Source organism: Falco rusticolus, chromosome 10, assembly GCF_015220075.1.
Source record: "Falco rusticolus isolate bFalRus1 chromosome 10, bFalRus1.pri, whole genome shotgun sequence".
Classification (NCBI taxonomy): Eukaryota; Metazoa; Chordata; class Aves; order Falconiformes; family Falconidae; genus Falco; species Falco rusticolus.
Window position 1 is genome coordinate 15,972,531 of NC_051196.1, and position 13,860 is coordinate 15,986,390.

The window sequence follows — 13,860 nt, forward strand, 5'->3', positions numbered from 1 at the left end:
TGGCAACTTTCTCATCCATGCATAGCTTATTCTATATCTCTAAGATCATTTAGTTTCCCCCCAGAGCTAAATTTATTAAGAGAATTATGGACACCAACCTGAGCCTCCCTCTGCCAGGTATTTGTCCTTTGCATAGATGACAGAATCCAGCATTGACTCAAAGAGGAGGAAATAACCCTGTTTATAGAAAAGGGAAAGAATTTAGAAATAGTTATGCTTCTTGTGTAGCCTATTTAATGAATCTACTGATAGACTTCATCAACACAGTTTAAGAACTTTATGTGGCCATACACCTCTGTAAGAGCCAGCACCCAGTGAATTTCTCTACAATAGCATTGTCACTTCAAAACTTTAGTTACATAAAGCATCATCTTTAACGTCCCAAATTGCAATTATCTAGCACATATTAATTTAATAAATTATAGGCAACAAACATCCAACAGATATCAGCAATTAACTGATAGAGTCCTACTACATCCAAAGAAATCAAATTCAACTCAAAGTGAAAACCTATATGTACTGATTTTTTACTAATAACTCTGACGGACTATGCAGAAAAAAACCCAAAGAACAAAAAATCCCCAAGAAAATCCCTTCCCACTTAGAACTGCAAGTTCTGACCATGAAAATCATTGTTAGAGGAACACCAAATGGAATACATCTCTGCTACTTCACATTTGCGACCTCGTGGTGCCCAGTCCCAGCTTGGGCAATGCTAAGACAAGTGGAAATTAATCATACACCTAAGACGCTGGTTCTCTGGATGTTCTGTCATTTAGCAGCACCTGAACATAACTTCTCAGGATAAAAATAGTTCGAACTAGATTTATGTAGTTTTTCTGGTGCTGAGATTAATTTTATAGCAGGTTATTCATACTGCTATAGATGCTTAGAACAACTTCTTGCAACCTCAACCGAGTCAGCCATTTTCTGAAATGGAAATATTTCCTTAAACATTTCTGAGATATAAAAAACATACAGTAGTATTACATACAATAAGCATTTTATATAAAACCTCTGGTTTCACAACTACTTTTAAGTCATATGCAGATTTCTAAGAGATACACAAGTTCTTTGGTTTAGGATTTACTGATTTTACACCCCTTTGTATCTTCCCAGTTTGAGTACAACCTGTATTCTTACTGAATTTTGCATCACATTTCACCCACATATACATTCTTACGACAACAAATCAATTCAGTTCAGACAAATCATACCAGCGTACATTTTGGTTTTCCACTTAGCGTTCTAATTCTTATTTTGCCTAAAATGCAATTTATCCACCTGCCTTGACTTACACACTGATTGCCACTAGGGAAGGACAAAAAAGACAACTGGCAGTCCAGAGTTTGGACCTGCAGTCCTACAGGTCCAGTCAGCAGTAACCAAACACGGCAAAACTATGAAGATTTTTTCCTTCATCTTTCCTACACTTCCACATTTGCGCAGTCGTAGGGATTTCTTTAAATTTTTTTTTATTTTTATGTCTTCACACCACACTACTGAAGATAAGACAGCATTGCATGGGAACTGCACTCCTAAGACCACCGAGTTTACTTCAAGTTTACGCAGTCTTGGATGTTTATTTTGCCTAAGGCTCTTGGAACAAAAAGTGCCTCAAGTTCAGAATTGCTTATAAGTGTCACTGTCCACACTGCAGCCTTCAGAACGGAAAACAAAGCTAGAAACCGGAAACTTGAAGCACAATGTATTTGTTTTCAATAAGAACATGGTCTGGCAGTAATGAAAATGCCCTTTTTTCAGCCTTTTCTTTGGCTAACAGGACAGTGCTCTGCTGGACACTTTTCTTCCAAACACTGCCTGTTCTCCCACCTCACTGTTTTAACTTTTGTGAAGTCCTTAGAGCAAGTCCCAGAATGAAGGCTACTGGTCTGTGAGCAATATGATTTTTAGTAAGCTTTGCAAAATGGTTGGACAAGCCAGGAGCTCCAGTCGCACCAGGCAGAGATGATTTTATGCCTACCGCAAGACAAAAGCACAGAATGAAACCAGAGTGTTCTTTTTTTTTATTCTTATTCTTGCCATTTTTAAAAAAGAAAATGGTTAGTTCATACAAATAATTTTGCTACGCTTTTATCTCCAAGTGAGTTGTTTTCACAGTGTTTTAAAATATAACTTCTAGGACTATCTTAAGACTAGTTACCAGCAAGAGTCAGTAAATTATAAAGCGATCACCTCTTATTTCTTCCTGCCCAAAATGCCCATCACCTACAACATCTACCAAACAAGTGGAAGAAATACAGCTGGAAGATGCACCTTCTCATGAGAAATACAGTGAAATTCTCACCGTCCTTTCCTCAACCTTTCCACTCTGGCACTGTTGGTTCCCCCCCACACTCCAAGTTCTATCTTCCCCCCTAATTCATTACAGCATTCCTGTAAGTTACATAAACCGTCAATGGTACTGAATCAAGTCATTTATTACTTATACCAAAGCGTTTTGCTCAGTGTGCTCTGCTCATCTGTAGTGTAATTTAGAATGTAATTTCACAGGCTGCTGCCTCACCTGTAGGGGTGCCATCTGGAAAGAGAATTATACCTGACTTCTTTTCCCCATGATGCTGTGGGGCACTCCTGCTTCCACCCCAATAACGTTCAGGGTTGTTTTTTCTTAAGCACGCATTAGCATCCTCAGAATTAATTACTGTGAAGAGATCTCTAGGATACAAATCTGTGAGCCGCATATTAATAATTCAATCTTGCTAGTGGCTAAACTATGACACATTAAAGGTGACACATTCTCTGTTAGAGACAAACTGAATCCAACCCGCATCTTAAATGTTACAGTGTCATATTATGCGTTTTCAACTAAGAAGCTGGACATTTCTTTCTCAAAATGAACGTCAAGTTTCTTATTTTTGTATTTTCAAAGCTGAAACAAATTGGTTGCTCTCCAGCTAATGACAAAAAGACATATAAAACAGATTTGGGCAGGAACAGAAATACACAGCAGAAACACACAGCCCTATTGAGTTAACTCTGTTCAAGCATACGTCTGTCCTACGTCATGTCTGGCAAGAATTCAGCTATCAAAAATGCATGAGCACACTGACAAATCTGAATCCAGAAGAATGTGAATATCACTACAATTCTTATATATCCCTTATATTTTTATTTTGTGTTTGTAACAGAATTGTAAAAGGCTCACAGAAGTCTGACAGCTTAATATCCTGCATTGTTTCGTTTTCCTCTGGTACTCAAATACAACAGTACTCCAATATTTATTTTCATTTTAATTCAAATCTACATAAAAATATTTTACCAATTGATCAAAATGTAAGTATAGGAAGCTCTTTGAACATTAGTGCTTCAGTATTCATCATGATATTTTTCATGGAGAAAAAGAGATTAAGCCTTCTATTAAATAGATATTTTATTATTTTCTGTAACATAACTGAACCTGGTCTGGTACTCCAGATTCCTAAGGCCCAACACTGAATATTTGATCAATCAAAGGCAGCTATGAAGTCAGTGGCCCAAAGAGTGGACTTTTTTTGGTACATTATTTTCTTAAACTGAAGTTTCTAACTACAAGGTTTCTACTGGACTACAGAGTAAAAGAAGCCTGACTTGTAAGAACTTATGTAAAAGACTGGACAGCGTATTCTAATTTAAAAAACAATAAAATGTAATCTTGATGCACAAGCAGATGCACAAAACTGATGTAGCCCCTATTTTGTGAAAAATTACTTTTACTTGAGAAAATCCCCCCAAAACCTGTGGTGCCTTTAAGTGAGAAGCAGCAGCTACATATAAAGTCCTCTGCATGCTCTGCTGCAGCACCATTTCCCTCACGCTAAAGTCAGTCTCCGTGCAGATCTCTCATGTATGATTCAATTTTAAAGAAAAAGGAAATAATTCATTACTGACAGAGCAAGCCCACACATTTCAAAAACACAGCTTGATTTTGTTATTATGCACACCCTGTTGTGTCCTTAAACAAGTATAAGGTGACTGAGAACACAAAATGGGAAGATCTGAACAGCAGAAAGCAAATACTCATTATTAGTGTTGGCAAAAAAATTAAAAAGTCATGCAAGGAAATAATATTCCTTTATAAAAACCATTTTTCTGTGAAGAAGTTAAAGCATTCAGCTATATAGTATGTTCTTTACACAACATTAACCACACAAAAAAAAAAAGCTCGATTCTTATGTAGAAGTATAAATAATTACTCTATTATAGGTATAGAAACTTGTATTACTGTATCTCCTCTTCCTAATAGGAACAATAGAGAATATTAAGATTACAGAGAGACTAGCAAGTGTTAAAGCAGCACCATCACTGTAGAGCCGTCGAAGGAATAGGGGAAGGAGGAAGGAGAGAAAAGATGGTTTCCAGGGTTTCTGACATGCTCACTTCCTATTTCTTTTCCCTAAATCCTGAACATCTCCATTCATAGCCTACCCTGGTATCACTTCAAGATCATCTAACAAAAAAAAAAAAAAAAAAAAAAGACAAGGGGAGGGAGGAAAAATACTGGCTACCTGAGCAACGATACAGTTAGACAGGAGCACTGGATTCTGTCCTTGGTTTATTTTAATTTGAGAGTCCATCTCTTGACCAGTTTTTCCTTGTGAAAAGCTCTATTGCATATTCAGTATCATAAAGCACTGCATAAACCACAATTTATGAGAACACACTGTACTCTAACACTGTATTTGAGACAGCCATCTCAGACAATCACCTCCCGCAGTAAAACCACTTATAAACAAGAAATGCGGATATTTTTCAAGTGAATATAATCCTTAACATCTAGCTTTATAGTCTTAGCTATAAGTAAAAATGTACAGAGAGAAAAAAGATCTGCACACAGACACAGCTGCATAAGAACATTCCGGAAAAACGTTAGATGCATTTTGTTTCTTTCTGCATTCACCCTTTCAATAAGTAACCTGTGGCGTTTACAATTACACTACTAAAAATCCATGTGCAATCATACAACCACCTTTGTATGTTCACAGTAAATCTTTTCCTGCCCAACATCCAATTTAACGAAAAACTAGCACTTCACATAGCAGCTTATTTCAAACAAATATACTGTATATAAAATTACTGTGTTTACAGTAAAACATCATCCTTTCTTAAAATTCAGTATTGCTAGGGAGAACACACAAATGTGATCCTGACTGACAGCAAGTCTATGGTGTATACAACTCAAAAAGTTTCCCACCACCTGTACAAACAGCAGCACATTCAAGTCAAAATTCTGAGCTTGCAATGAAATTTGAGAATTTGCAAACCATTTTCAGATCAAGCCACCAACTGACAAGTGTCTTCAGTCATTACACCAAGGTGAAAGCAAATCACTGATGTGTGTTCAGAAATGATTTGCATCAGATTGCCACTAGGCAGTGTATACAAATACTCAACTAAATGTACCTTTGCTTAGAAACATAATTCATCTAAGTCTACGGTTCAAATAAGAAGCTAAGAGATCTGCTTTTAAGTGCCCTGTGGTACAAGCAGAGAAGTAAAAAAAAAAGAAAAAAAAAAAAGCTAGAGGTTGGTACCCATAACCACTAATAGTTTGTAGTTTCACAAATTAAGGCTTTGGGAAGTTCCACACATCAGAGCTCCAGGCCACCAAGTAGGCTGGGTCACCAGAAGCTTACAGCCCCGCTACAGAGTATCACCTGATCCTGGGCAGGGAAACCTCTGCAAAACCAAGACCAGCACTGAGATCTTGATGCAATTCACCCATTCTTACATTTAAATAGCCTTGTAGGTTTAAATGAGATATATGGCAGAACTTCTTCCCTGTGAGGGTGGTGGGACACTGGCAGAGGCTGCCCAGAGCAGCTGTGGGTGCCCCATCCCTGGCAGTGCTCAAGGCCAGGCTGGATGGAGCTGGGAGCAGCCTGGGCTGGTGGGGGGTGTCCCTGCCCCTGGCAGGGGGCTGGAACGTGCTGATCTTTAAAGGTCCCTTCCAACCCAAACCATTCTATGATTGTCCAAGGACTGCAAGACTTCCTACTTACAGAATCAGTTTGGTTAGCAGAACAGTTATTACTTGGCTATTCTTGCGTTATTTCTTAAGACAATGTGGTTTATTGGGGAAGCGGCTCCTCAGTCCGCCTGTTCTCCCTTGTGCTCCTGGTTCACAGCACACGAGCTTCTTGTGCCAGGCTGCATACTTGACCAGTTTTGCTTAAAGGAATGCATAGCTGGCTTCAGACTGAAAAGGTCTGCACAGATGTTTTTTTCTGGGTCTTCAGTAGCCTGACAGACCCTCAGTCTTCAGCACTCTGCCTTTTGGACACTGGCTTATGGTCTGATTTTAACTATGTCAAACACGCATACTTCAGATGTCACAAACAATGCATTTAGTCTCTTTATTAAAAGCAAGATCACTGTTTATTTCTTTCATAGGCTTAAATAAAGCCACTGAAGTTGCTCATCACTCAGCCTCTAAACCTACAATTTGGCAAAACCAGATCCAGATGAATTTAAGTAGATGGCAAATACACATTTGAAATATTGTTTGAGATATATACACACACACTCACACACCCCTACTCACCATGTAATATTTAGGATGCTTCTCCCATTTTTGCATATTTTAAGGGAACAAATTTAGAAATGAAAGAAGAAGGAACAGCAAGCAGTTTGTGGAAGTCATAGGTCACTTACACAATGAAGAGAATGATCATCAGAAACCATTATGGTGGAGATGCTTATAACGCAACACCACCTTCTACAATACCCTGTTTTATGTAACATCTTTCTCACGAAAGACTGTTCTAGAAATGTTCCTGGGGGTGCAGTATTTTTCCTCTGCTGCCTCAGGCTTGTTTTTAAATTTTCTAATGCTCCAGTCACAGCTCAAAAAAAAAAAAAGCTTACAGCATACTGGTCTTAAGCACTGTTTTGTACCAAGCAAAACAACGCTATGGCTCCACAAAAGGGTTTAATGTTTACTAGTCTAAAAGCAGCTTGTTTTCTGAACAGAACAGCAACTTCTCATATTTTTGTTACTGGAAAAAACAGTTCCCATGATAGTTTTCCTGCTAGTCCATACAGATTCTCTAAATGAAGAGCTGAAAACTGGCATATATTTAATATCTTTTTGCTCTCATGCTTCGCATTTGCAACGTTTTCAAGCACTTACATTCACATATTAACAAAAGATTTCACACTGGTCAGTATCACGTAGTGAAGGAAAATAAAAAGCAAATTCACACAAGCCAGCCAGACAAAGAAGAATCTTCATTTGCATCGAGGCAACATAATGTTCCTTTTTGGACAGTGTTGAACAGTGCGTACACTGTTCGGCTATCAATCTTCCACAGCATTGTCCTCTTTATCTCTGTATTGCAGCAACCTATAAAAATGCTAACATTCCTAAATATTTAGAATACCTAATTAAGTGGAATGCACATGGCTATATAATTATGACATTAAAAGGTATTTACCTTTTTTAGCACACAAATGGGAAACACGGAAAGTTCAATACTTTGTTTCTTAAAAGAGCTGCTTTTCAAAATCTTTTACTTCACCTTAGAGGCACTGATTTACAACATGACTTAAGCTCTCAAGTGCCCAAGTTGCTTTTAAAACCAAATCCCAGACTCCAAAATGAGACAAGTGATTTTGGGAACATTATTCGTGGCGCACATATTAGGCAACTGATCAGAAGATTCCCTGAAAGAACTATAATTACTTCTCTAGTGAAGTCATGACACTCTCACAAATCACCAACCATAACGCACTGGTTTTAAACTGCTAGTTTAAGCCAATGGCTTAAACCTTCCTTGAAACTAGTGACGTCAACTCTAAATTAAGCTCATGCTTCAAACAGCGTTCATTACAGCAGTGGAGGAAAACCTTTTGCAGATTTCCAGCTCACTGAAGTATGTAATACAAAAAAACCCACACAGAAACCCAAACAATTTATTTCCACCTTTACCTGGAAACCAGTTAGATACATACGGATCCATTGTGACCATGTGACCTCTCTCCCAAAGGCCCTTGGATATAGCAGAATAGCCACAGTTTGTAAAAAATACACCACAACCAAAAAACCAACCACCACCAAAAAACCCAGAACAAGTAACTTATATTCAAAGTTTTCATTATTGATCTGAAATTTGAAGGGCAAAAGAATTTTTCTTTAAGTGCAAACAGCGGGAACTAACATGAAGAAAACCTGTACTTCGAAATGTTTTTTGAAGGTCTGAGATACGAGGAGACTGAACAGAAGTCCACAAAGAAGTCACAAGGGGTGTTTCCTACCACATTTTTGACAAGGAACAGACTTCCTCAGTTCTTACGAAGTTCAGCCTGGCACTGGGTCTGTCACACGGATTTCTTTATTAGGATCAGCGGCAGGTAGCAAGCACAACTGTGTGACAGTCATCAGCCAGCACATGAAAGAAAGGTAACAGGCCAACAGCTGAAATCCAATGGATTCCAGAAAATGGCTCATTTACACACTGCATTTCCTGCTGGGTATCATCTTTATTACATACTTTTCATATCAGCTATTTTATTCTTACACTAAAAAGCTGCAATGAACAGTAACACTGTTTTCAAGCTCTACACATTTTTGCTGATTTCCTGGTGTGCTCTTCACCTCCTTATCGTCTTTTCTGCACAGTCAGGATAGTCTTTAGCTGCCTTTGCAGACTATGGGTATTCTACTTATCAGAATCATCTAGCTAGATGACTAAGACAGTATTTCTCCATTACTTTCACCTGAGCAGCTACAAAAGCTTTACTGAGTAATAGAGTACATCTGTGGATTTGCATAATAACTACGTAACAGAAACTTACTGCTGTACCCAAAACAGCTCAACTGCACTTAGAGTACCTTGACTTGAAAGAGCATGAACAAGGCGGCTCAGGAATTGTACCCCGGTACCACATAAATCAGGACTGTCATCCCATCTCCCACATTGTCAAAGACACTGTTGCAAGCACGATAGCTTTTTGGTTAAAAAAATAGCATTGTTTAAAGAATAATTTTTCTAATGAAACAACACATTTTTTTCCTGAATATAACTGTCTTGAAAAGAACATTCGTGCACCTTACCATCCATTCAGATATAATTACATCCACTTTTTCCAAAGGCAGATCTACTTCTTCAATTCTTCCTTTGACCAATGTAATGATATTTTCAAGTTTATTTAATCTGCAAGTCACAACATAAATAAATTAGTTTATATTTCTGATTTATGCTGTCAAGAGAAATATACTGATGTCTTTATTTTGCATTCTTACCCCCAATAACTTTTTTAACTTATCAAGAAAGCACTACAATGTAATATTCCTCTTCTCAGTTATACTTCAAAGGGAATGCTTCTGAGTAGCCAAAAATTGGAGCAGATCAAGTGCCAGGCAAAGACGGAGGAGAATAGATCTGTGTACCTCCAACGCGCTGTGCATGCACATATGTAAAGCTTCAGAAACCAGGAAAACAGAGACGAGGACAATTTAAAATGACGCTCCTCTTTACTCAGAGTTGCTTGCTCTCAGTTCTCCTTCTTTGACCCCTGAAGCACAAGTCTATAGTGATTAGAGCCTACTCATCACACTAGGAGAGCAATGGAAATAAACTTCCTTACAAAGCTGTTTTGCACGACTTGTTTTTTTATTTAACAACACTAGCTGCAAAGTCACTGAGAACAAACATTCCCCCTAGATCAGGGGGAATGTGATTATTACTGTGATTTTGGCCAAAATCATCTGCAATGGTTAATAACTGCAGTAACCAGGTATTACCCCATACGCAAGTAACAGTATAACCATCCTGTGTAAGGAGGAAAGTACTGTGACGTGACTAGTTTTTGAAAGAAAAACTGCACGACAGTGAAATTCCTGAATAGGTAAATGCTTGAAACATAGCAGTTTTCAGTTTTTCTTGCACATACCATTATTAGGATAACTATTCTTATAGAGGGCAGAAAAGCATTCCCACCAAAGAAATTTATCTTTCCACTGCAGTTCTTATCTCTGTCCCCTCCCTTCCTATCCTGATATCTTACTCTTACATTCTGTCTGGCTTTCAATGCACACAAGTAATCACATTAAAAAAAAAAAAATCTATCTAAAAGACAATGGGAGAACAATCAGAATGAAGAGAGGGAAAGGTCAAAAGGTTACTTGAACATGTTGGCTGTTGGAAAGGTATAAAAAACACAAACCAACCAATCTAGTTTACTGATTGCAGGAAAAACTGCTGAGATACTATTTAGGAAGTATTCTTCAAATTTCTGTTCTAGCATAACAGTAATGAATAACAAAAATCAAGCTAGTTACTGCACTAGAAATTTTATGAGCAGCTATTCACAGTAAGAAAATGAGAAAGCAAGTGTTTAATTAAAAATGAGTTTACTATGTAACCTTGGGAAAGAAATATGTCATTCAGGCCACTTATTCCAATTTACTTACACACATGGATTCCACTGTTTCCAGTAATTAGCATGCTAGAAATGAACCTGAACTCTGGGAGGGACAAAAGCTCTTGAGCGCATGCTTGAGTCACAGGTGGAAGCACACTGCAGCAGTCATTGTTAGGCTACACAATGCTGCTTAGTATTCCAATAAATATCTGTTACTCCATTACAAGTTTGTCAGCTTTATTCCTTCAGGAAAAGTAGGTTTAACAAGACAAATATATATTGCTTTGAGGTGAACCGAAGACTTCAGTGTGAATTGAACGCGTTATAGCAGAAGGTACCTATAAACGTGTAGCCTTACTGACGGTTCAGTGTACTTCAAGTGGCAATTCGTCACTCTTAAGAGTTTAACAGTTTTGATTTGTTGTTTTTCTTAAAGGCCTGCCCTTCTCCTCATCAAAGGTAATACATGTTGGCTGATACTTCTATCCTCCTCCAAGTATAAATAACACATAAAGGACTTTGTGCACTTGTTGAAAGATATGAACTATGTTTGTCATCCTAGTACATCCGAAATAAAACACTATTTCACATTTGTAACCACTCTGAAGATGTCAAGGTCTCTCAGGAAAGGTTCTTTAGAGAATGATTTCTTGTGCCATAACAGCATTTTAGTTTCAGTTGCATCTACTGTTTAACACTGTACTTTCCTGAAACAGGCATTTGTTTAACAGAATAATTTTACAGCATCCAAGTGTGCAGTGTTGCGTCTCCAACGGGCAAAGTGGTATCTAACCTAAAAATTCTGCCTAGACAACCTTATTTCTGTGCAACTTAAGTCTGCATATAAACTGTCGCTCCCAAGTTCCTCAGTATCTACCTGGACTTTCTTTTCCACCGTTGCTCCTACAAAACGGTGCAATCAACAGTACACATTTATACCTGCATTTCTCCTACCTCATGCTAAGAAATCCTTTTTACCTTTTCAGATGCCGTTGTTTCATTTTTACATATACTCACAGTCTTCCTTAATACCCCTATAGGTAAATTAGTGAAATGTGGAGTGGATAAATTTATTTGACAGGTAGAGAGCTGTCTAGACCATGAGGTTGAAGAGGTGAGAGGACGAGTACAGAGTGTAACTGGTAGCCGGGTACCAGCAGCATCCTTCAGGGTTCAATATAGCTCTGATACTAATTAACACCTTTATTTGTGACCTGATGGGACAGAATGCACCCTCAACAAGCCTGTGGATTATGCTGAACTAGGGGGGTCCAGTTGATATGCCAGAGGGTAGGGCTGTTGTGTAGAGGGACCTCAGACTGCAGATATGAGCTGATGGAAACTCAGAGATCCAGCAAAGATAAAAGTGAAGACCTGTGTGTCAGATGGAATAACCCCAGGAAGCCAGTGGTTCCTGCTGGTCAGCCATCAGCTCCGCTTGCTGTTCCCCAACCTGCCCTGACCCAGGGGTTGGTGAACAAGTTGACAGAAGTCAGCAGCAGGCCCTTGTAGCAAAAGTGGCCAACTGCCTACTGCGTCACATATGCAGGAGGGTAGCAGCAGGTCAAGGGAAGTCATTTTCCCTCTCCATGTGACACTCGCAAAACTGTGAGTATGGCATCCAGTTGTGGGCTCCCCAGCTGACAAGAGAGTTGTCAGTTGACAAGATACAAGAAGAAGAGAGACTGACATACCACCAGAGCAAGTCTGGTGAAGGGGCCGCCGAGATGATGGGGGACTGGGGCAGATGACATACGGCGAGAAGCTGAGAGAACTGGGTTTGTTCAGCTTCAAGAAGGGATGGGTTTCTGACGCCTACCTCTGTCTAGCAGAGGGGTGAAGAGATGACTGAGCCAAGCTCTTACCTTGTATCACAGGGACTGGATGACAGACAACAGAGAAACTGAAACAATGGACGCTACAATTCGATATTTCAAAAATAAGAGTGAGGCTAGTCTAGCAGGACATTTTCCAGAGAAATTCAGACAGAAGTGCAGTGTTCAGAACTTGACTAGTCAAGCCCTAGGCCACTCATTGCAGCTGATTCTGCTCTGATAAGGAGCACTAGACCAGACACTCCCCACACTCCCCCAGGATCCTGTACTACTCCATGATGGTTTACATGGCATGACACATCTTTGCAGTTCTCCTGGAAACAACTGTTCTCAGTGACTCTGCAGACTGTGCACGTATCTGTACGCGTGCTCTTCTTGGGTTTGTGGTTTGGTAGTTTTTCTTTTGGTTGGTTTGCTTCCCACCACCCCTACCTGCAGGAAAAATACTGCAGTGCAATGGTAATCACTTTCCAACTAGCATGAAAACCAGAAGTCAGTAGATTTCTAAAGGAACAAAACGCGGGGTAATATACATTTACTATTCCTTAAACATACCAATGTACAGAGAACCTTACTAAAGAACAGTTTTCCACAAGTTGAAACTAAAATACCACATAGTTACAGGGTCTGATTGCCAAAGAAAGCTGCATTACATGTCTCCTTTTTATGTGCTAAAATTGGTAAAAACTGAAGCATGACAAACCTTTGTTTAAAACAGTTCCAACAAGATCTAAAATGTATCTGCTTTTAGATGAATTGAGTAGAAGTTAAACAGAACATTTTTCTCTAAAAATAAAATGTCTCTTTCTATAGTCCTAATTTCTATACTTCTGCAAAATACTTACTATAAAATTAATTTTAAGTTAACATAGAATATTAAATTCTAGAAATTGTATTGTTATTTAAAATTCCTATACAGAAATAGAAAATTAAACAACTATATATACACACAATTAAACAACTTTTATCAGGTTTATCTAAATTGGAATGTTTCTTTAATTCAAAATAGTGCTGCCAGGAAAAGCTTCTTACATCCTTTTGGAACACGTCTCAACTCTCCTGTTTGTTGTCTGAAAACTTACAATTTTATCAGTACTGACTTTAAAGTGCAAGAATGGAAACCAGACTGGCAGCAGTCAGTTAGAACCTCTGCAGCCAGGCAGCAGTGGCCCTGTGCTAACATTAGGAGGAAGGTCTGAGAAACATCCTGCCTTAACTACAGCCCTGTTTTAATTACCCCTACCAGAGGAGCAAACAGCTTTAGTGCACATCAAAACTTGTGTTAATTCTTAGGACAAAGAAGGACTTCAATGAAACACATACTATGTGATAGGGGATCGTTAACTACTAACAGCATTTTAATAACTTTTTACAGCAACATTTACCATACTTCCCTGGAAACTTTTCTTACCTAATGATGTCCATGGCCTGATAGACAATTTCGGATTGGTCTACTCCAATCACTTTCTTTGCACCTGCTTTGGCAGCAAACATGGAGAGTATTCCCGTTCCACAGCCAACATCCAAAACCACCTGAAACAAATACACAGAGGTAAAAATAAACACCTTATTCCCCTTGCTAGGATTTTTCTACTTGTTCTGCTGCTACAGTGAGATACCATATACAACAAATGGTTGCATATTCAAAGATATTCAAGTC

At 38.6% G+C, this 13,860-nt stretch overlaps 1 protein-coding gene across 4 annotated transcripts in view; it reads right to left on the minus strand.

The window, feature by feature from the left end:
* The window catches only part of PRMT3 (protein arginine methyltransferase 3), a 63,942-nt gene that overhangs the window by 31,733 nt on the left and 18,349 nt on the right, over positions 1-13,860 (minus strand). For all 4 annotated transcript variants that reach the window (XR_005106489.1, XM_037402237.1, XM_037402239.1 and 1 more), the window contains 3 exons: positions 13,612-13,733; positions 9,056-9,155; positions 99-177 (listed from right to left, as the gene is read on the minus strand). Coding sequence is in view for 3 of the 4 variants with exons in the window: in XM_037402237.1 (XP_037258134.1) it covers positions 99-177; positions 9,056-9,155; positions 13,612-13,733 (301 nt within the window). In the remaining variant the exon portion in view is untranslated. The remainder of the gene's footprint in view (positions 1-98; positions 178-9,055; positions 9,156-13,611; positions 13,734-13,860) is intronic.